Genomic DNA, 24984 nt, shown 5'->3' with positions numbered 1-24984 from the left:
CGCTTTTATTTCTAATTTGAATTACTCTATTTGTATCTTAATTTTTGTTATAACTCTGTTCTGAGGTAGTTGACTATGACTGATCGTTCGATTTGCTATTACTTCATTATAGGTCTCTTTGTCATTAAAATTTATTTTCTACTTCTTAGTTCGATTGGCAATAAAAGCGTGTTTTTTGGTTTTTTTGAACTATTTTTTATATGTCCCGCTATTTGAATATTTTAGTTGAAGGGAGGTAAATTATGTATGTAAGTATACGTGGCATATGTATATATGATAAACAAGTATTATAATCCACTTGTATCATTTAATATATGAATGGTGGTTATGTTGATTCAGTGCAGACAGAAATGGTTAGCAGCATTTCGCGCATAATGATTTGTGCGAGGAAAATGTAAAGCATGCAATGCAATGTTACCACACGCAAAAATGTATGTGTATATGTAAATGTATATATGCATACGAGTATATATGTATGTTGTGCATATATGTATGATATTACATATGCGTATCATGCCCTACGTTTCTTTTTGCGTTGAATTTGCATGCAAGTGTAAGTTGCTATGTAAATGCTTTTATCCAACTAATCTTTTCCCCTACTTCTCGACTAATACTATTAAAGAAATCTCTGTGTGTAGACACATACATATAAACCATAACACCAAATAACCGTCAGCTGCTCGCACTATTTTGTCTTTGTCTTTGGCTTTCATTATTATTCCTCAACTATCCCATAGTCTTAAACATTTTTACTACAATTTTAAAGCACAAATCTCCAAACAATTAACGTAATTGTGGTATTACAAATAATTTCTGAGAATAGCCAAAAATACTCCAGCACTCTCGCATTTGTGGGCAGCTGTAATTAGGCATCTCCGGCTCGTGCCATGCGCTACCAACACCGCCACATGCTGTGCGCAATGGTTGTTGCAATATTGCTTTTGTTATTATTGATGTTGCTAAGTTCAAAGTGGATTTGCCTCGATTTCCATCGGCCTGGCTCATTGACTATCTACTACGTATGTGGAAATATTATAGTATGTGTGTATGTGCACGAGAATGTGAGTTTCCGGATTTGGAATTTTCTTTCTGCTGCCCATTCATTTATAGCGTAGTTAGTACAAAAACAATTATTACACACTGGTTCTTTCATTTTGTTTGTTTGGATATATTCTTACTAATTGCTGTTACATATGCACACTATTTACATTCTAGTAGGACTGTATTGCAACTTGTTGAGCAAGCCAGTTTATTTATAAGGCGGAAGACGCACATGCCTGATCGGCGTTTTTGCCACAAAGGAAGCAGGTCAGAAGCGCATATAAACAAACGCACTCGTACACAAAAAATTGCTATTAACTTTTTAAGTATGCGTGCATATTTACAGTAACGGTATATTGAACGCATTTTCTATTCGCCATTATACATAAATACATATGTACATATGATCGTGATACATGCGTACATGCACGTAAACATACATACTTATGTATGTAAGTCTGTACAAGTGTCATGGCAATCTGAATTTCTTTTTTTTTGCTCATTACTTGAATTTGGAATAAAAGCTAGCTGGCTCTATATGTATGTATGTCCATATTTCTTTGCTCTTAACATAATTTTTTTTAATTATTTCAAACTTTTTCGTAAGAAAAAAATGGAACTTGTGCGTTACACTCTTCGAAATATCTATTCACCTGTCCGAATGTACGCTTTTAATTGAGATAAGTGGGTAAATAATGCAAGAAACTGGGGCAAATAGTTTGCAATTAATAGGACTATGAATAAGTTCGTGCGGTTTTACAACAGATGGCGTAACTTGATTATTATTCCATCGATCCACATTTCCAAACATTCATTGGCACAACGACTACTGTCGTAAGGCACAAACGTCAGTATAAGTTTTTTATTTGAAGCGTAAACAACAATATTTTTACCACACTTGAAAATGTCGAGTTTCGTGCCAAATAATGTGTTTTTGCGGGGAATTCTTTAATATGAAGAAAAAAGCAGCCGAAAGTCATCGTATCTTGGTGGAAGTTTATGGTGAGCATGCTCTAGCTGAGCGAACGTGCCAGAAGTGGTTTGCACGCTTTAAAAGTGGTGATTTTGGCCGCGCCGCCAAAGTTCATGGATACCGAATTGGAGGAATTGTTCGATCAAGATCCGGCTCAAACGCAAGAAGAGGTTGCAAAAACTTTGGGAGTTGATCAATCAACCATTTCCAAACGTTTAAAAGCCATGGGAATGATCCGAAATTCAAATTTCGAAAAAAAACCGCACGAACTTATTCATAAGATAGATAAATAGATAAAATATTTGATGTGTTACATTTTCAACTCTAAGCGAATAGCACTAAAAACTTGAAGTAACACAATAATGTAACATTTTTGCGTACGCACATACATACATACATACATATGTATGTAAACGTGATGTATGAACCCAGCAGAGAACTTAATCGACTACTGCCGAACTTTTGCTCCTCTAGAACCATGTTCGTGTTCCTGGTATTGCGCGTTATGTATATGGCGGAATGTGATAATTAATGTGTGTAAATACACCTGTGTTCTAAATAATAGGTACGCGACGAATTACTTTTACTACCTCACCTATTTTGTTTGTATTTAAATTTCTTTTATGTTTTCATAAAAGTAGAGCGTATTCTACAACAAACCCATATAACTCAAAGATTGAAACTGTATACAAAAATCAAAAAAATTTACAAATAAAAAAAAACAAATTGTCAAATTTTCCAACTCTTTCTTCAGTTGAGCAAATTTGAATGGTTCAAAATTCTTGTTGATTTTTGCCAGTTTTTTTCTGGTGCTGAACATTTTCTTCCATCTTCAAGCGTGCACTTTATTATACTAAAATGTAATGGGTTATAAAACTGCTTACCTCAAAGTTTTCTACAGATTCAGATTCAAATGTTGAAAATTTTCATGATTATTAAATCATAAAAAAAACTAAATGCAAAAACGTAGTTAAAACTTGGTAATTCGTCACGCTCATACTATCTTGTTCACAGGTGTATATCTGAAGTGAGATTTCGGGAAAAATAAAGATAAGCAAAAACAATTAAAGATTAATTCATATCTTTCGGTGACGAACTCGCCTGACTCGGATGACGCGCAAAAAGGGAGAATTCATCTTGAAGTATTTATGGCTTATGAATTTAGGATTAGTCTTTAATATTTTATTAGCAGTTGTGACGATTTCTTGACATTGACTGACAAGTTCAAGTGTTTGTATGACTGATAACTGCAGTTTCGCAATTGTTTAGCTTTACTTAATTCTCAACCCATATACATGCATACCTGCAAATCCATACATACAAATAAATTTGTACAAATACAAATGTTATTAAGTGGCAAATGCTAGTTAGTATGTAAATATGCAAATGCATGACTGACCCACCTGATTTTCCGACATCCGCATTTCCAATGACTGCGATGCGCACACGTGGTATATCCTCTGCTCTCATATTTGTTGTTATCACTGAAAAGACAAATGAAAACTTAATGTTCAGAAATAACTTCTACTTCTAAAAGCGTAAAAATCAGATTATCTGCATGCCTTTGCATGCGTTATTGCTTGTAGGACATATTACACTCATATGCACATACATAAATATGAATATACGAGTATGCATGTTTGTATGTGTTGCGATGTGCTAACTTTTCACACATTTTTAGTTGTTCGGGCTACGCAATAGCGGCAATTGTTGTTGCCGGGATTTTGGAATATTTTTTATGTAATCCAGGTAAGCATAAACTTTCTCATAGATTATATTATATACTAGCAAACCCCGCCCCCTTCGCTGGGCACACTAAAATAGAATAGATATGGTTTAGAACAGAAAATATATGGTTTTCATATTATTTATTTCTTTATTCTTTATTCAATCGCTTTGGCATAAACAATATTTTTTGTTTTTCTATTTGTTTTTGAGTAAATATAAAATACAAATTGAAAATCAGGAAAAAAGAAGATTGTTTTTAAATTTCAAATCAACGCAAATGAATAACTAAGAAACAACCGTCTTTTTCCTGATCATCCATGAATTTTTCGTTTCAATTTATATGTTTTATTAAGCATTGGAGCTTTTTTAACCATTATCCATTTATATTTTTCAAAAAAAAAAAAAACGAAAAAAATTGTTTTTTCCACGAACACATAATTTCATTCGGATTTCACATTAAATTCTCAAATTTCGTAAGAAATTATTCACTGTTCCAAAATCCACTCCAAAAAAATTCACAAACAATTTTTACATGTTGCACTTACGCTTTTTCCTTATGGCATCCAAATCAGAAAGAAATATTGACACATTGTAACTCACACTGTCAATTTGACAGTTCAGTTCTGCCCCAAGCGTTAAAAAAGTAAGCGACATTATGGCTGGCTCAAAAGAACGCTGTACCCGTTGCCAGTGCTCCGAATTACAACCAAACTTTACGAAACCCATTTTCAATACTTACTTAACAATGTGCGTAAGTTTGGTTTAATTCGGTGCAAAGACACGGCGGGTCCACGTTTTGGCATATATTTCGAGACCCTAGTCATCAATAGGTATGAAAATTACCCCGTATTAAAGCACTTATCAACAGCTTTCATTTGATATCCATATTGTACAAACACATTCTAGGGTCCACGTTTTGGTCTCTATCTCGAGACCCTAGTCACGGAGCGGATGGAAATACTCTGAACTAAAGCATTCACCAACAGCTTCCATTTGATACCCATATTGTACATACACATCCGAAGGTTACCCGGGTCCACGTTTTGACCTATATCTCGAGACCCTATCTACCAATAGGTATCCATACTATACGGAAACCATCTTCAATACCTCCTTAACAATGTGTGTAAGTTTGGTTTAATTCGGTGCAAAGACACGGCGGGTCCACGTTTTGGCATATATTTCCAGACCCTAGTCATCAATAGGTATGAAAATTACCCCGTATTAAAGCACTTATCAACAGCTTTCATTTGATACCCATATTGTACATACACATCCGAAGGTTACCCGGGTCCACGTTTTGACCTATATCTCGAGACCCTATCTACCAATAGGTATCCATACTATACGGAAACCATCTTCAATACCTACTTAACAATGTGTGTAAGTTTGGTTTAATTCGGTGCAAAGTCACGGCGGGTCCACGTTTTGGCATATATTTCGAGACCCTAGTCATCAATAGGTATGAAAATTATCCCGTATTAAAGCACTTATCAACAGCTTTCATTTGATATCCATATTGTACAAACACATTCTAGGGTCCACGTTTTGGTCTCTATCTCGAGACCCTAGTCACGGAGCGGATGGAAATACTCTGAACTAAAGCATTCACCAACAGCTTCCATTTGATACCCATATTGTACATACACATCCGAAGGTTACCCGGGTCCACGTTTTGACCTATATCGCGAGACCCTATCTACCAATAGGTATCCATACTATACGGAAACCATCTTCAATACCTCCTTAACAATGTGTGTAAGTTTGGTTTAATTCGGTTCAAAGACACGGCGGGTCCACGTTTTGGCATATATTTCCAGACCCTAGTCATCAATAGGTATGAAAATTACCCCGTATTAAAGCACTTATCAACAGCTTTCATTTGATACCCATATTGTACATACACAAGCAAAGGTTACCCGGGTCCACGTTTTGACCTATATCTCGAGACCCCAGTCACGGAGCGGCATGAAAAATACTCTGTACTAAAGCATTCACCAACAGCTTCAATTTGATATCCATATTGTACAAACACATTCTAGGGTCCACGTTTTGGTCTCTATCTCGAGACCCTAGTCACGGAGCGGCATGAAAGATACTCTGGACTAAAGCATTCACCAACAGCTTCCATTTGATACCCATATTGTACATACACATCCGAAGGTTACCCGGGTCCACGTTTTGACCTATATCTCGAGCCCTATTTCCAAAATAAAATATGATCCATGTTACTCGTGGATGATGTAGCTTTCGAATGGTGAAAGAATTTTTAAAATCGGTCCAGTAGTTTTTGAGCCTATTCGTAACAAACAAACAAACAAAGTTTTCCTCTTTATAATATTAGTATAGATATACATATAATTGCAGTTTTGCACCCTTTGTTGGGAGTTTGGCTAAGCTCCTCCTCCTACCATATATATGGCACACAGTTTTATGCCGCCTCCGAACGGTAGATGGGTTTTTATGGGAAGCTTTTTTTATTGCAGAAATGCACTCGGAGTTTTGCCATCGCCTGTCGAAGAGCGACTACTATAAGAAAAAAAAACAGTTTCTTGACCTGGGCATCCAATCGTCTACGCCGGCCGCCTCATAAGTTGTTAATACACATTTTTTTATCGAATTCACTTAAGTTTAGGCTTAGCAACATCGGTCAGCTGCCAATTTAAATTTTGCTAAAAACTCTAATACCTAACATTTAAAGTCTAAATTTATTGCACATAAAACCACATAAGATTTTATTTCAAATTTTTCCAACATTTTTACCTAAAAAAAAATAAAAAATTATCTCAGAATGCATATCAACTAATCCCGGGATTTTCAATATTTAAATAATACCGAATCGGCATCCCGAATGTACACACAATCACGAACCTGACTGAAAGCCGTCTCCATTGTCTTTACAGAAGTATGGAGTACAATGCGTGCGTTTTGTACTTTTGTTTTCGTTTCTGTGCAAAATCACCAGCACTTGAAAATGCTTATCAAAATTAAAATAAAATAAAAATACAAACAACTCAAATACTAATACATGTGTGTATGTATATTATACATCTCATTATTATATGGCCTATCTACATTTTTTGTTTCTGAGATTTCTTAAGAAAGGTGTTGACTTTGCTGACGGATACAGGAGATGGGGTCCGAAAGTAGCGGAAAGTAGAGAGTGTCTGAAATGTGCGACTTATGACAACAACTAAGGAATTTTTATAATGTTATTGTTATTTGGTTTTGTGTACTTATATACACGCATACACACATTATAGATTATGTGTATTATATGTATTTATTCCCCAATGAATTATTTTTTTGGTGAAGTTTGAGGAAAATAGATAATTTGGTAATCTGTAACATTCCTTTTCATTAAAGCAAACAGTAAAAGTCTTACCGACGCAAAGTATCAGGTCAGTCCATAAGTTCGTGCGTATTTTACTTATAATTTCACTTTTGTACGATTTTTGCACGCAAAAAATTATCCGCGGAATATAACGGAGCTATTTATATTTTTTTTGATATATTGTGCATTCAACAAGTGATTTGAATCGCGGATAGAAGCTCGTATTGTTAAAAAATAAAACGGAATCTTCGAACGCGTATGAGGGGCATATTTTGTATTTTTTTTATAAAAGTGTTAAAAATGCAACAACTGCTTCTGCTGAAATAAACACTGTTCACGGAGAGGATACCGAAAGTGTATGGACTGCGCAAAAGTGGTTTTCAAAATTCCGAAGTGGTAACTGCGACATGGAAGATGCCCCGCACGCTGGTCGTCCTGAAGTCTGGAAGCTGAGCCAAATTTGAAAGTCGATATGATAGCTCAGAGGTTAAATTCATCACATGGAACAGTTCACAGGCACCTGGTTCAGTTTTTTGTTTTTATATCACCCCTTTATTTATTACAGTCTGTTAATATATAAACAATATGCTATATATAATACATTATGTTCTTTTACCAATGTAAGAAGAAACTGTTATAATTATTATTATTATTATTATTTTTTTTTTATTTTTTTTTATATTTTTTTTTGTAATTACACTGTAAGTTTTATAGTTAGATCAGTCGGTGTGAGTCGCTTTAATCTTCGTTTGATATTTTCTGTCGGTACTATTTTACGCATTTGCTCGTTTTGGTGGACTGACCGTCGCTGGACATGCTTAGTGCTACATTTTGTGATTGTTTCTAGGATAGTGCCTATGTTTAAGACACGATGTATGGCTTCATTGGAAATAAACCAACCAGCATTTGTTATATTTCGTAATATTTTGGATTGTGTTCCCTGCATGAGCTGAAGATTTGTGTTTTTATCCGTTCCCCATATTTCTATTCCGTATTTCCAGATAGGAGTAATAATTGTTTTGTACATAGTCACCTTATTATAAAGTGACAGTTTTGATGCTCGTCCGATTAGCCAACTTAATTGCCGGTACTTATTCTTAATTTGATTTCTTTTGTTAATGATTGCTGTTTCCATGTTAGTTTTTCGTCAATAGTTATTCCAAGATATTTTGCTGCTGGTTGTTGTATTTTGTTGTTTTTTAAGGTAAGATTATATTTTGATGTCTTTTTGTTTGTTTATATAACTTGTATAGTTTTGTCTCTATTAACTTCTATACCCCATTCGTTAAACTAATTTACTGTATTATTTATTAATTTGTGAAGTGTAAAGGTCGCCAGTTTTTCGTCATTGTTTGATGCCATTAATACAGTATCATCCGCAAACGTTGCTATCATTGCATTATCTGTTGTCGGAGTTGGCACATCTGCGGTGTATATTAGATATAAAAGAGGACCTAATACACTGCCTTGCGGTACTCCGGCTGTCATTGGTAGAATATCGGAATATTCGTCTTCATAATCTTATATAAAATTTTCGATCAGTTATGTAGCTCTTCAAAATTTCAAAGTAGTTTTGTGGAAAGATTCGTTTGAGCTTATGCAAAAGTCCTTTATGCCAAACTTTATCAAAGGCTTTTGCAATGTCCAGGTATACAGCTACACAATATTTTTTGTCATTCATATCGTAACACTGTTGAGTGTTGCTGTCTAAATCCGAATTGATGGCTTGGTATCACTTTTTTTGCTGTCAAAATTGGTTCTAATCGGTTGAACATTATTTTTTCAAACACCTTTGAAAGTATTGGCAATAAGCTGATGGGTCGATATGAGGCAGTTTTGGTGGCATCTTTTCCTCGTTTGGGTATGGCGGTAATTTGAGCAATTTTCCATACTCGTGAGAAGTATTTAGTCTCTAACATGCAAATAAATATATTTCTTATGAATTGCAATGCTATTTCAGGTAACTCTTTTAAAATTTTTCCATTTATTAGATCATATCCTGGAGCTTTTTTATCGTTTAGCTGTCTTATTTGATTTTTAATTTCGCTTACGGTGGTCTTTCTTGTTTTGATTTGCGGAACGTTTATTATGTTATCAGATATAATGTTGATGTTTTGATTATCCATTTCACTTGTAAATGTGTCTGAGAAGTGTTTGGCTAGGGTATCGGCTTTTTCTTTGCTTGTTTTTGCATGAGCCGGGTTCTGTTTTGATGGGAGGTTTATGTATTACAGCGCCATTGATGTGTTTTGTTGCTTTCCATAAGGAGTAATTTGTAGATGCTGCTGTTACCAGGTTTGCCATATAATTTCGAAGTTTACTCTCCTTGTGTTTTGTAAATAGTGCTTTTAGCTCATTTGTCACCTTATTAAGTTTGGTTTTATCTGCTGGATCCTTCTTTTTTCGCCGAGTTTCTCTTTAATGTAAGTTGGGATATTTTCTTTATTTGTCATTTTCGGTGTTGGTGTAGAGGAAGCAACTGACTGCTACGCTATCATTGAAATATACAATAGCTGAGTCAATTTCATCTTGAGTTTTCAGTGATATATTTATTTTGAGTTTTTGTTCTAATATTCGACAAGCATTAGTCCAATTCTTTCTAGAACTATACAGAACTGGTTCAGTTGGGAAAGGTTTCAAAGCTGGGAAAATGGGCTCCGCATAGACTTTCCGTCGCCAACCTTCAGCAGAGAGTGAATGTGTGTTCTCAGCTGCTGCAACGGCTTGAAAATGAAAGTTTTTTGAACCGTATCGTTACTGGTGATGAAAAATGGGTCCTTTACAATAATCCTGTTCGCAAGCTCCAATAGTTAGATAAAGATGAAACACCAGAACTACTCCTGAAAAGAAGCTATAAAAAGGAATATCGAAGCGTATTTTGGTTCCAAGGACAAACAATTTTTTGAGTAAGAAATTAAAAATTTGCCTAAACGTTGGAAAGACATTGTGAATAATGAACGAAAATAGGTATATTATTGATTAATAATTACTTTAAACATCTTTTTTATTAATTTTAAAACCACCTTTAAAAAACGCACGAACTTATGGACTGACCTGATATTTTGAATATAACGCGTATTTCGAACGGTGATGCAAAAGTGTTAAATCCATTTGGCAGAGTGGGCAAGATGGTGTTGGGTCATCAGAAAGAATATGTTGGTGGATGCATCGCGTGTGACCAAGGTGGAGCCGCGTAAAAGTTTGAATGAGTTCTTTCGAAATAGCAGACGGATAAATTAGAACTTTAGGTTCTCGATTAATGTTGGAGTAGTGGCGATGGTGGTAGTCGCGCTATTATGATGCGTGCTTTTATATCGAAACTGATGTACAGGGTTTAATTGAAAAGTAATGAGCCTTATTGACGTGATAACGTCTTATAATTTGATTTAGCCGGCTGTACGCACGAAAAATGTGTCGTTACCTTGCTCATTAGTGTTACCTTGCTCATTGCCGTTACCTTGCTCATTTGTCGTTACCTTGCTCATTGCCGTTACCTTGAATGAACTGCAAGCGAAAGCGCGGAACGAACTACAAAGCAAACAAAGCAAACGAACGGCAACGTTCGACATCTTGCTCTCTCCTACTTAAGTGAGCGTATATACATATGTATGTATATGCGCATATGTACATATATAAATTCACGTATTTGTATTTGCATATGCCTTCTTATTGATTATTATTAATTTGATTTACTTGAAGAATTTAAAATAAAACCAAGTTTGTTAATAATACCTGTTGTTTTAATGTTATTATTATTAATTTTTTTATTATATATGAAGGAAAAAATGTATTTTAATATTTACCATATATCTTATAAGATATGTTGTATACTAATATATGTATATAAACATACATATACATATACAATTTCGCGCAATTTTCAAAAAGAACAAATCTATATGCAAAGATGCATACAAGTCATATGGACATATCAAATATACGAATCTATTCCGTACGCAAGCAAATGTAAGCTAATGTGCTTGAACTGCAAGCGAGAGCGCGGAACGAACGACAAAGAGCACAATCGGCCCCCGCGTTCGGCAACGTTCGACATCTGGCTCTGTCCTACTTGCGTGAGCATATATATGTATGTATATGCGCATATGTAGGTATATAAATTCACATACTTGTATTTGCATATGCCTTCTTCCTGTGTGCATGGTAATGAACCATTTCTCTGTTGAGAATAGGACGATGATAGAAAAAGTAGAAAATGAAAGGGAGTGTTTCGAGTGTAAAGTGTCTTGAAAAAAGCAAATCGATGATGGTGCCTCTTAGTATTGTTGACTTATTAACGTCTGATGCACAATCGAAATTGAAGATATCTTTGATGAATTTGATAAATGTTTCGTCATTTTTCACGTTTGTGTAAATGTAACTTGACCTATTCCATTGCAATTCCATTTACCTCCTCCTCTATATCCATGCAAAATATCTATCAAACAAATAAAATTAAAATTTTGTTTTGAAAATTGCAACCATTCCACCATTTTTTCTTATGACGTTGTCACGTTAAACTATCGTCAGTAAACCGACTTTACAGACAACCTCTTTTTTTTAAGCAGTTTTATTAAACCTTTTGGCTTATACAACTTATATTCTTCAAAATAGGACCGGGAAGCACCGGAACTCCCATCTTGGCCAATGCAGAGGTGCAGAGGAAGGCGGTGTGCGCCGGCGTATTGTCGTGATGAAGGGTCCAATTGTTGACGAGGTCGGGCCGAACGCGGGTGACGCGGTTTTTCAGCCGAAGGAGCACTTCTTTATAAAATGCCGCGTTTACAGTGCTTCCTGGAGGTACAAACTCCTTGTGGACGATGCCTCGAGAGTCGAAAAAATGATCAGCTGCATTTTCGCCACTGCAAAATCCAAACACACTTTTAAAACAGCTTTCACGCGCGGAGCGATGTTGACTGCACCGCTGTTGCCGGCGAACTGGGACCGGTTCCTAGTGGAAGGGGAAGGTCCAACAATCATTTTCCCCCTCCAGCCGATTCGGTTGATCGCTTGGCAGACGTCCCGCGCGGGAAGGCTCATTACTTTTCAATCATCTTGTAGTTTAATCGTCGCGTGTCACACTTTTCTGCTGTATTTTCTGTCGTTACAGGTGTCGTGCGTACTGAGTTTGCATCCAAGTCTGTCGGTTCGTTAGCAGGAGTGCCATCGTTCACACGGTAGTTGGTCCTACGTTAGCGAAACGACACGGATTTATATCCGGCCAAGGACTGTCACTCCAGCAGCATTCTCCGTGCATGTATGGGGAATGTTTATATGGCTACAACAACAACAACTTAGATATCATGCCACAATAATTACATACATATCTACACATTTATATATGGACATATGTAATAGCATTTATTAGCTGCTTTTGATTCGCCGACCATTTAGAGAATATGCGAATAAAACATTTGTATTTGACAGCACTGAACTATTTCTTTGCCAGTTTTGAAAGAAGAGTTGTGAAGAATTCGATGGGCGCAATAATAAATAAATAATAAAAAATATTCTGATCTAAATGAATTGCTTTCGAACTAAGGGCTATAAATTTAATTTAATTCTTAAGTAATATTAACTTGATTCGTTTTTCAATGTAATTTAAAATATCTTTGTAAATTTTATTATGAAAATTGTAACCTATTGTGACTAGCACTAATAATTACAAGGTTTGCCCTTGCTGTGTGGGGATCGAATCACTAAATAAAAAAACAAAAATAAAATAAGTACATAATCCAGAATTTGAATGTGTGTATTTTTAAAGTACAAGTACATATGTTTATAAGTACATTTGCAGGTAATTAGGTAAATATTTTGTTTTTAAAATGCGAAATTCCTGAATCAAAATATTTAAAATAAGACACCTCTTGAATGTGTATATGTGTGTGTATGTACATGCATACTCGTACATATGCGAATAAGTGGGCGTTTACCATATGTTATGATTTGTTGCGTGTTCGTGGCCCGCTTAACACAAATGCTTGTATGAACTCAAATAAATAGCAATTTCAAGTACTTCATGCCGGACCAAATAGCCTTTGTAGTAAATATATTTTTCTGAAACGAGTGAGATTATAACAAATATTTTGAGGATGAAGCTATATTATGTAAATTTTGTGACGATTTTGGTGTTACTCACGCTAAGAAAAAAACATATGGCACTAAAAAAATAATAAAATAAGTTTTGCTTCATTCCAACAAAATTTGCCAAATAACTAAAATTAATCTAAGTGCACAGGATTCGGAAAAGTCTACATTAACCTCTATTGTAGTTGTAGGGAGAAAATGCCAACAGAACTACAGGGTAATAGTTATGTACATACATACATAAGTTCAGTGAACTCAGGTTCAGATCACACTTTTAGCAATTCCAAATCCGTTAATGCCTTTTTTCATACCAATTACGATCAGGTTTTCGACACATTTTTCTTGCATCTAGTGAAATATCTCAAGCTTGCATTCTTGCTTACTGTTCATATTAGTAACTATGGATGATGATGACCTTAATATGGTTAGAGAGATATTAGTGATTTCATGCGGCATACTAACTTTTTCAATGTTTTTTTTTTCACCTTTCATTTGAGATTTTAATTAGAAATATCCATTTGGCGTTTGTCTTAAATGGTGCAAAAGGGATAGAGTTGACTTTCGAATATGTACATAGAAACAGTATGTAAGTATGTATGTGTGTATTCACATACTATCAGCTGCTAGTGCATATGGATGTATACGAGTGAGGCAAGGAACGATAAAATCAACATTCTCTCCCATTTTTTCTTAAAATATTAAGGTGGATCGTACAGACTGCAGGTCTATAATTAGGGTGTCGCTGTTTCTCAATATTTTTTTTTTTTTTTTGTTTTGGTAATTTGTAATTTTGTAATTTGGCTTGGGTGAAAATATTCCGACAATGCGTCGAAACCATAAGATTTTGCTCCTACCAGATCCGCTAACTGACTGCTTGGCTCCTTTTGCGCTTTATTCAACTAAGGAGCGACTCTTAGTCCATATGTTGCATATGAAATTTAAAAGGTAATAGAATTTTTTTCTGAACGCGATCGCCTTAATACACTAATACACACATAATGCATCGAAACGCGTGGACAAGGAAAAGCGAAATCTATTGTTTTTTAATCTTTTAAAATTTAAGGTTGACAAATTCGTTTCAGCTCTGCTGCCAGCAAAACTATTGAGGCAATTTTCAAAGCCGATGACTGTCGATGCTGTTGATTCTCCACTAGCTGATGTGGAACCTGCCATGACAAAGGCGCCGAATTGGCCGCATAAAATTTTAAAATAGAAGAGGAATGTTGGAATTTCGGAAGATATTTTTGTGCTGCATCAACAATGGCTATACATTCAAATACACATAAATAAATGAAACAATGCATATAAAACAATATTAATGCTTGAAGCATCAACCGGTGATCGAATTTATATATTCGCCAGCAATAAAGTGAAAAATACATGAATTTTTGAGAATTTTATAAGTATATAAAACACTCGTACACAAACATAAATTTATATATACACATATACATATATAAAATATATATATATAAGTATGTAAATACATATGAATATCTGTATAACATATATTCAAATGAGTGTTTTTGTTGTGCCTGGCTCTGCAAAAATATCAACAGTCCTAGTTAAAATAGTCCACCCATACTAAATTTGCCACAAAACAAAATTTATTTGCTATTCATGTCAAGACTTGTGAGAATTTTTCATATCGATATAAACTATTGGGGCAATGGTACACTACATACATATGTACAGTCTGTCTAATGGAAGCGTGACCCACAAAATTCAAACTTAGAGCCCGTTATAAAAAAAATTTAAATACTGCTAAGTGGGCGTATCATTTTTAAAATACGCGTTGTACAATTTGTAAGATTTTTGAGAAATTTAGGAAGCGTGCGTTGTTTTTACCAAAATGAGTTCCGCCTATGAAAAACGATTTCAAGCAGCGTTATTATGTACAAACCATAAAGGACCAAAAATGTCTCGTGCATCTGCAGGAAAATTTTAAAAAGTCGAAGACATTCATAAATAACTGGCCTCGGACGAGCCAAAAACAAAAAACAAATATCTCTCCAAAGCAAGATCAGACGATCATTGATTTGTTTGTGACAAAGCCACTGATCGTTTCGTGAAGCTGAAGCAGTTTTAAGGAAAAGTGGAGTTAATGTATCCAAAGTCACAGTCGCCTGTTGCCAACACTATTTAAAATTTCTGGGCAATAGTTAAGCAAAAACTCAGAGGAAAACAAATGTGGACGGTCAAACAGTCATTAAGGTAAACTCGGCCGATTTGGAGCCGATTACCTCATCAACTTGCACAGAAATTAAAACAAAGTATAACTTAAGATAAGAAGCAATTAAAGCAAAAGTTGCAGTTTGTTAGAATCGAATTTGGTGAATAGTTTCCAAGTTATGGTATTAAACAGATTGTATGCATGTTTATTTTTGAAATTTGAAAAAAAAAAAAAATTAAATATTAGTGGTAGTACACTCACAGTACACTCTACTGTTATGTGCATGTAGAATGCGAGGACCAAAGAGGCTATACAAATAGCCTTTAGAATGGTTGGTACCAGGAAAGAGATGCTAATTGTGAGTTAAAAATATCTCCACGTCTCTTAAACTTTTGATATTTTTGTTATTACTTGTCGTGAGCAATAGCCAACAGCTTTTAATTAGCAAGCCAATAATTACCGCTCTTTCATTTTTATTATTTTATCATAATGAGCCTGTGAGCCTAAGAGTATTCATTCCTGGAGTGGCTACTTCAAACTAACCTAGTTGTGGTGTTCATTGGATCACTTCTTGAATGAAAAGTGGTCTTTAGGACACCATTGGCTCGCCGAAGTTCAAAAGTTTGTGCGTGATTACTATTCGGTATTGATATTAGCACCGTCTTCAAGATCAGTCTTATATGGGTTCCGGGACATAGACATATTGAAGAAAATTGCAAGGCCAGAGCTAGCCAGAAAGGGTACTAATCTTCCGATTGCCACAAAAACCTAGCCTACTCTTCGGCCGCCGTAGCCCAATGGGTTGGTGCGTAACTACCATTTGGAATTTAGAGAGAACGGAGGTTAGAAAACACCAAGATTAAGAAAAGTTTTTTCTAATAGGAGTCGCCCCTCGGCAGGCTGTGGCAAATCTCCGAGTGTATTTCAGCCATGAAAAAGCTCCTCCACATCTGCTGTTCGGAGTCGGCTTGAAACTGTGGGTCCCTCTATTTGTGGAACAGCATCAAGACGCACGAGACAAATAGGAGAAGGAGCTCGGCCAAACACCCAAAAAGGGTGTAAGCGCCAATTATTAGACCCTGGGTTCGAGACCCAACGTATAAGTGAGTCGTCACATGATAGAACCATGTCAAGACGTACATCACAAACTGATGTAGAATCTAGGCCAATTATTTAATAGTATATATTTTGCACCTCATACAAATTTTGCAGGCATAGACTTTTCTATTTTTTTTTTCTTGCAAGAGTGCAACGAAAATCAGAAATATGTACTTTGGAAAGAGTTTTCTATAATCGCATTCAATGAAACGTGGCTCCGATTAAGTTTTTAGTAGCAACTTGCTTGATGATGCTTAGCCAACCACTTACTGTAACCACTTAATAATATTTTCCTATGATCCATTGTTTAGCTGGAAACACAGTAGGACTGAATGACAACACAACCATTTGTAACACAATGATAACGGTAATGAAGTTATCTGTCTGCTGTGTGCACGTGTGCCCTCATGCTTCGCCATCGCCACTAATACGTGTGCATTTTAATACACATTGTACTTACGTATATATGCACATCTGTGTGTATGTACTTACGTCCAAGTCGAGCACACAGAGCTCAGCGTGCTACATGCCACATACGACATGCGGCTAGAAGCGTGTGGCATCATACCGTTTAGTATCACGCTCGATTTTAAGATGGCATACGCATGCAATTATGTTAGTAGATGTATTTGTGTATATATGGACATATATATATTTGTGGGCCCAGAGGGGCCCTAAAGAGGTAAATTTTAATTTCTTTCAATACTTATGTTTTGTTTTACGATATGCGATACATTTGTATATTATGAGCATTGAGCATTAATTCTTAATTCTCAACTAAATAAAGTGCAGCTGAAGGCTTGCGGGATTGTTGACAAACTGAATGTTTTCTGGGAAAGGTTAAATGTAAATGCTTTGCTATAAAGTGCCCAATAGTATGTTTCGGTTATTTTTCGTTTCTTCATCACTGAATGGTATTTTTTTATCCGAGTGAAAGATTTTGATGTGCTCCACCCATGTATGAGGTGTAGACATTAAATAACAAAACTGGCTCTGCTGTACCCCTACCAGTTCAGCGGGAAGTCTTCTCTTTTGAATGCAGTACCGCTCGCTTCTGTAAAAAAAATTGGTATAGCAACGGTATTTATTTGGCTTACAACAATGGAGCATCGAATACGTTTTCAAGATGACCGGGAATGCGTTGAGAATAATGAATGCCCCTCTGCGCCAATTTGATTGCTTTTTTCGATATTTCTCAGAATTTGAACCTGCACTGGCGTTCATATAAATGACCTTACGAAGGGTTTTCCAATGCATATGAAGTCTGGTGCACTGGGCTGGACTTTGGCGTTACCGGAATTACACCCGGCCGGGGACTGACACACGAGCAACATTTCCCAAACATTTGCAGTTATCTGTTTGCATTGTATTTGTGAAGTTACAGTAACTACAATCATGTACGAATAACATGATTGATACTTATAGAACAATTCAAACTATTAAAGTCGTATAAATATATATATACATATGTACAGTCCGTGCAAAGTCAGAGAGATGGCACTACTGGCGCAAAGAAAAACACACATAAAGTTTCAGCCAAATCGGTCAGCCTCTTTGAGTTTGGCATTCGTTGGCATCGAGGAAGTCGTGTGATTTCCCTTTTCCATCACAACAACCCGCCAGCCCAAACCTCAGCAGTTGTGGTTGCAAAATTAATCGAAATAGGATTCCAACACGTTTCACATCACCTCTATTCTCCAGACTTGGCTCCCTCGGATCCCTCGGACTGCTATTTGTTCCCCAATTTGAAGAAATGGTTGGCGGGATAATTCAAACGAGGAGGTGATGCAGAAACGAAAGGCTATTTTTCAGATTTGGACAAATCCTATTATCTGCAAACTACAACAGCGTTGGGCAAAGTGCATAGGCCTGAAAGGAGACTGTGTCGAAAAATAAAAAAGGTTCACCCCGAACAATTAAGTAGGTTTTTTTTTGCATGAACTTTTCAAACAACCCATGATTTTCAACATTTTTAGGGATTTGTTTAACTCGAAACTTTTTCTGTAATTCAACCGTTATTGAATTATACGAATTTACATAAATGCACTATGAATTACTTTTTACTGAGTTAAAATGTTCTTTATAATCCCTTTTATAAAAAAATCATACAAGGATAGTGTTAATTTTCGACGTCATTAGCTTACCTCTTTATTTTTATCCTTAAGTTTTTATAAAATCCGAATTTATTGCGCTGTACGACTTGTAAACTCCTCTTAGAGCAAATATAAATTAATTTGCACCACGATTTTTAAACTCTATTTTTCAATGCAGGTTTTTTTTTAGTAAACGTCTGATAACAGGCACTAATTTTATGTATTTTAGAATATGCACACACATATATTTTTATTTCTAGGCTTTAGTCTGTTTATCCATCACAATTCAGTAAGGTAACTTCTTTTGACGGATTTAGCTTTTTAGAGAACACTCAGACACATTTGTGGTTAATGGCTATGATAAATAACTTTTGCTCGACGCTTTGTGTTAGGCACTTCTTCGGTTCACACTTTCACTTTTCATTCGAAAGCCCCGAAGAGAACACAATATATGTAGGTAAAACTTAATTTTTATACAAAATATCAATCAAACGACTGACTCGAAGACAATCTGAATAGCTTTTTCCGTTTTGCGTCTGAAACTTTTGTGAAAAATCTAAAGATCTGTGTTGTTGATCTTGCGTATGTAAGCACGAGTGTGTATTCAATTATCTTTTTGGTTTTGTGTTTATATATTTGTTTTAGCGATAATCTTTGTTCTTATTCCGTTTCTTTGCTTTGTGAGACATCTATCCAGACGATATTTCATATAAAACTGACGAGCCACCGGCAGGTGTTGCACTAAATATACAGACCGATTTGGGGGAATATCGTAGAAATCAGTAACGAAGGGAAATTTTTCTTTGAAATCAAAGCAATAGTTTATGTGAAAGGCATTTAAGTGGTATGAATGAGCTACAAAAAGACGATTATATTTTAAATATTGAAATTTAGCTTGAATTAAGCTAAATCAGCTTCTCTTCTACATAAATGAAAAGGTAGTGTTCGTTTGTATATGTTCATACATGTCATGTTGTTTGTGTTGTCATTTTACGTAGTAGCAGAACTGTATGAACGAATGGAAATTGAAGAAATCTAAATATTATGGTATCAACCCCGATAATAAAATAATACAAAATCCTAAATTAATTTAATTCATAATAAAATGCTAATAAATTTTTTTGGTAACTTCCAGTAGGGTGCAATGAAAATCAGTGTTACCTTTTAGGTAGGTCGGTTGTTTATATTTCCCGCCGACTCTCCATGCGCAAGCGCATTTCTTCGTGAACTGAGATGAATTTCCCAAATACCCCATAAGATTTCATATATGTACATACACACATTCATATACATGCATGCACTTACACATACAGAACCGGCAAAGGCCAGCCAACTCTAAGAATGAAATACATACGTACATACACCTATTTAAATTTTGAAAAAGCAAAAATGCATTCCAACAAGTTTCCCGCCGAATTCAATACATATACACACATAGGTACATCTGGAGAGATTTTCCTTTTTATTGGAGAGGTTTAGATAACAACAATGCAGTGCTTGAATTGTTTCAGTAAATCGTACCTAACACCCTTTCTTCGCATTTCATTTCAATAAAACTTGGAATTCAAAATAGATATGCAAATATGAGCATAGCTCATTACTAGTTTTGGTTCTAGTCGTTGTTTTATTGAGTTTTTCTACATATTACTTACATAAACCATTTTATTTATTGCAGTTTAAAAATGGGTATTTTTTGGCACAGCTTGGCAAGAATTGAGAATTGTGAACTCTACTTACCACCTGGTGTACGGGGATTCTAAATAGCCAAATTGCATTTATTACTCTGGAAAGGCAAATTTCGCAGTGAGCTCATAGGCGTAGATGATTTTTTTGTTTTCATGCGTGAATAGAAAACTCTAACTATCATTTTTATCTAAACTAACACAAAACTTATATTTATACACTTGTAGGTACTTCATAAGCCATTCCAACTTTCAAAATTCTTAATTCACTATTTATCTATATATTAATACGGAAGGCAAAATTTGGTCGTACCTTTTTTTAGTATTTATAGTCAGAAAAAAAAGGGGTTGCCTGTAAAGTCGGTTTACTGACGATAGTTTAACGTGACAACGTCATTAGAAAATATTGATGGAATGGTTGCAATTTTCAAAACAAAATTTTAATTTTATTTGTTTGATAGATATTTTGTATGGATATAGAGGAGGAGGTAAATGGAATTGCAATGGAATAGGTCAAGTTACATTTACACAAACGTGAAAAATGACGAAACATTTATCAAATTCATGAAAGATATGTTCAATTTCGATTGTGCTTCCAACGTTAATAAGTCAACAACACTAAGAGGCACCATCATCGATTTGCCTTTTTCAAGACACTTTACACTCGAAACACTCCCTTTCATTTCCTACTTTTTCCATCATCGTCCTATTCTCAACAGAGAAATGGTTCATTACCATGCACACAGGAAGAAGGCATATGCAAATACAAGTATGTAAATTTATATACAAATGTGCATATACATACATATATATGCTCACTCAAGTAGGACAGAGCCAGATGTCGAACGTTGCCGAACGCGGGGACCGATTGTGCTCTTTGTCGTTCGTTCCGCGCTCTCGCTTGCAGTTCAAGCACATTAGCTTACATTTGCTTGCGTACGGAATAGATTCGTATTTTTGATATGTCCATATGATTGGTATGCATCTTTACATATAGATTTGTTCTTTTTGAAAATTACGCGAAATTGTATATGTACATATATGCATGTTTATATACATATATTAGTATACAACATATCTTATAAGTACCTATATGGTAAATATTACCATACATTTTTTTCTTCATATATAATAAAAAAATTAATAATAATAACATTAAAACAACAATTATTATTAACAAGCTTGGTTTTATTTTAAATTCTTCAAGTAAATCAAATTAATAATAATCAATAAGAAGGCATATGCCCAGCAAGAAGAGTGGCGGTCATGTTACCCTTCACGTAACCGCCACGCGTGGCCTTAAACTGTCACTAACCACGCCCCTTTACAATCACGTTGTTAAAAGCGTTGGGAAAATCGTGCCAAAACTTTGTGTACGTGTGATTTTCTATTCTTTTCATACATATGAATTCGTTTGCCAGTGCCAGTTTCATATAAACGTAGCGACGAACAAAATAACTTTTAAGCCAGCGGCGACAGCACAGCACGATAGCCCAGCGGCTAGCAATGTGGGCTTCCGATCCGAAATCCTTGGTTCGAATCACAAAAAAAAATTTTTTTTTATACATTTATTTTATTTTGTTTTATGATATGTTTATGAGGAGATTTTTTTCATGGCAGAAATACACTCGGTATTTTGCCATTGCCTGCTGATGGGCGACCGCTATTAGAAAAATGTTTTTATTAATTTTGCTTTCACCGAGATTCGAACTGACGTTTTCTCTGTGAATTCTGAATAGTAATCACGCACCCACCCATTCGGCTACGGCGTTTGTTTACTTTGAGTGATGCAAAAATCAGGAAAACTATATGAACAAAGTTTGCTTACTGCTTACACATTTGCCAAAGGTTGACAATTTGATTCTCGGCCTACTTTGATATCAAAAAGAGAGAAAAGATATCTTTTTGACTTTGAATTTTATTATAAAAATGCGTGTTCTGTTAAGAAAGTTTATCGCGCGCTTCTTCCATTTTATGGTCAGTTTAATCGACCCACTGAAGCGGCTATTCGAGCTATTCTGAGGCTATTCTAAATTTAGAACCAAATTTACATTATTGGACATCAAACCACCAACACGCTTACGTAGAGTGCGAACTGAAGAAAATATCGAAGCTGTATCGGCCAGTGTTAATGATGACCATCAATTATCTATTCGGCACCGTTCGCAGCAATTGGGCCTCTGGTGGTAGTCAACAACGTGGAAAATTTTGCGAAAGGATTTAGGTGTGAAGCCTTTCAAAATACAGCTGGTGCAAGAATTGAAGCCGAACGACCTACCGCAACGCAGAATTTTTGGTGAATGTGCTCTTGAAAAGTTGGCCGAAGATCCATTTTTGATCGAAAAATTGTGTTCAGCGACGAAGCTCATTTTTAGATCAATGGGTCCGTAAATAAGCCGAATTGTCGATTTTGGAGTTAAGATCAGCCAGAAGAATTGCAAGAGCTACCAATGTATCCAGAAAAGGTCACAGTTTGGTGCGGTTTATGGGCTGGGGGTATCATTGGACCGTACTTCTTCAAAGATGCTGCGAATCGTAACGTAACTGTGAATGGTGAGCGCTACCGTGAAATGATATCCAATTTTTGTTTGCCCAAAATGCAAGAGCTTGACTTGCATGACATGTGTTTTCAGCAAGACGGTGCCACATGCCACACAGCACGCGTAACAATGGACTTGTTGAGAGGCGGGTTGGTGAACATTTTATTTCACGTTCAGGACCTGTCAATTGGCCACCCAGATCGTGCGATATAACGCCTTTAGATTATTTTTTGTGGGGCTATGCTAAAGCTCATGTCTATTCAGACAAGCCTGCTTCAATTAACGCATTGGAAGACAACATTAAAGCATTTATATGTGACATACCGGCCGAAACATTGGAAAGAGTATGCCAAAATTGGACTAAGCGGATGAACCATTTGAAACGCAGTCGCGGTCAACATTTGCATGAAATAATCTTCAAACATTACATCAATTACATGGACTGTACTATCGATTTAAATAAAAATGTCATGCATTTTTCTGAATTTTAGGTGTATTTTTTTGAAAAACTTTCCTGTAGCTCTTAAAAAATCGCCCTTTACATGAAATTAAATGTTTCCAATTCATGAATAAAAAAATTATAATATTTGAAATACACAGATATAGGATCGCTTAATACAGGTAAAATGGGATATTTTTCACATTTAATTTTACTACATCTATTCACATACATATATCATGTAAAATGTTTCAACATCAGCTATCCATTGATATAAGTTTCAACTTTTTTTTAAGACTATAAATACTAAAAAAAGGTATGACTAAATTTTTCTCTCCGTATTTATATAACGTCGAATAACGTCGAAATTTCGACGTATGGGCGATCCTAGTATATTTTATAATTTATAAATATGATGAATGCCAGGTTAGATTGAGTTGGATGTATTGATCAGCATTATTAAATTTTTCTATTATTAATGTAACTATGCGATCAGCGACAGTTTTGAAGGCACCTGTAGAGTAGTTGTCACGACTGAAAGAAAGCTCACTACTAACACAACAAAAGTAAAAGCCCTCAAGTAAATTGAAGATTTACGTTTGCACATTAGGGGTGTCCTTACTTTATTGTTGGTCGTTAAAGCAGAGAATGTTAATGAGATGAGAAGGCGGAAATGTTACTGTTACTATTTTTAGTACAATTGAGATTTGAAAGCAATTAATGATCTCATTAACATTCTCTGGTTAAAGCTAACGAAAAAGTGAAAGGAACTTTCCCTAGGAAAAAAAACCATATCTACGCTGTGTTATTTGTAACTTCGAAGCTGTGACATTGTTCTACATACATATTTATGTACATATGTATATATGTGCATATATATATATTCAATTGACATACTAACTTTGTTAAAATTTCAGCTTGGCACATGAACACAAAAAAAAAAATAAAATATTTCTGCACCTAAATGGAGTTAATAACTTAATTTAATCAAATATGTATAGGTTCCCAAAAATTAGGATTTAATCATTTAATTATGAGCAAGTCATCAATAAGTTTATTGGGTATAGTAACATATTTTCTTCTATAGGTTTATAAAATTTACTGAACGCAACTCCAGTATTTTCATCAATTTGGGCGGGACATGCGGTTGGTGCCAAATTATTTGCAGCTATTGCTCTATTTTGGGTAATGCTGAGTGCAAGAAAAAGAAAAAAATTATTTGAGTTTCGCATGCGTACTTTTATTTTATGTTTTCAAATTAAACAAATTTTTTAACATCTCCAAACCTGAATTGAAAGATATGTAAAAATTCTTATATGTATACCCACGCATTATTATATTATATTATCTTTTACTTCTTGGAGAAGTCCCTGACTTGCTTGCCTCGGTAAAAGCCTGATTGAATGGCATATTTATACGTATGTAAGTAAGTGTATGAGTCTTTATCACTATTGGTTGGTGCGTATGAACAAAATGCAAAATGCTTGCTTATATATTTAAGTAAATATTAAATAAAGCAGATTTGCTGGCAGCAAAAACTCAAAGATTACATATAATCTTGTATGTGTGCGAGTATAGGACCTTTTGAACCTCTGATCTACTGAAGGAATTTTCCATAAATACCTACAAACATATTTTTTTGCAAACAAACTGTGTGATAAATATTATATATGACGATGCACTTGATGTTGACAGAGCAATCACCAATTGTTGATTGATACGATGCATTCCTGACAACAATGCTTATAAAACACCGAAGCTATTTATAGGTATGTGCATGTGTGTGCAGGTATGAATAA

At 35.2% G+C, this 24984-nt stretch overlaps 1 protein-coding gene across 2 annotated transcripts in view; it reads right to left on the bottom strand.

Moving 5' to 3' along the window:
• LOC129247881 (ras-related and estrogen-regulated growth inhibitor-like protein) overlaps positions 1–19225 on the bottom strand; it is a 30264-nt gene extending 11039 nt beyond the window's left edge. The window contains exons 1-2 of one of the 2 annotated variants that reach the window (XM_054887241.1): positions 18576–19225; positions 3418–3498 (exon numbers count right to left, since the gene is read on the bottom strand). In XM_054887241.1, the coding sequence (XP_054743216.1) occupies positions 3418–3484 (67 nt within the window). In that variant the 5' untranslated portion in view covers positions 3485–3498; positions 18576–19225. Of the gene's footprint in view, positions 1–3417; positions 3499–13006; positions 13026–18575 lie in introns of those variants that run through there. The other variant, XM_054887242.1, reaches the window with a different exon arrangement.
• Between the last annotated feature and the right edge of the window lie 5759 nt (positions 19226–24984).

The sequence above is a fragment of the Anastrepha obliqua genome, chromosome 5 (assembly GCF_027943255.1).
Source record: "Anastrepha obliqua isolate idAnaObli1 chromosome 5, idAnaObli1_1.0, whole genome shotgun sequence".
Taxonomy (NCBI): Eukaryota; Metazoa; Arthropoda; class Insecta; order Diptera; family Tephritidae; genus Anastrepha; species Anastrepha obliqua.
Note: the sequence above shows the minus strand (reverse complement) of the source record. Positions and strands in the feature narration are given on the sequence as shown.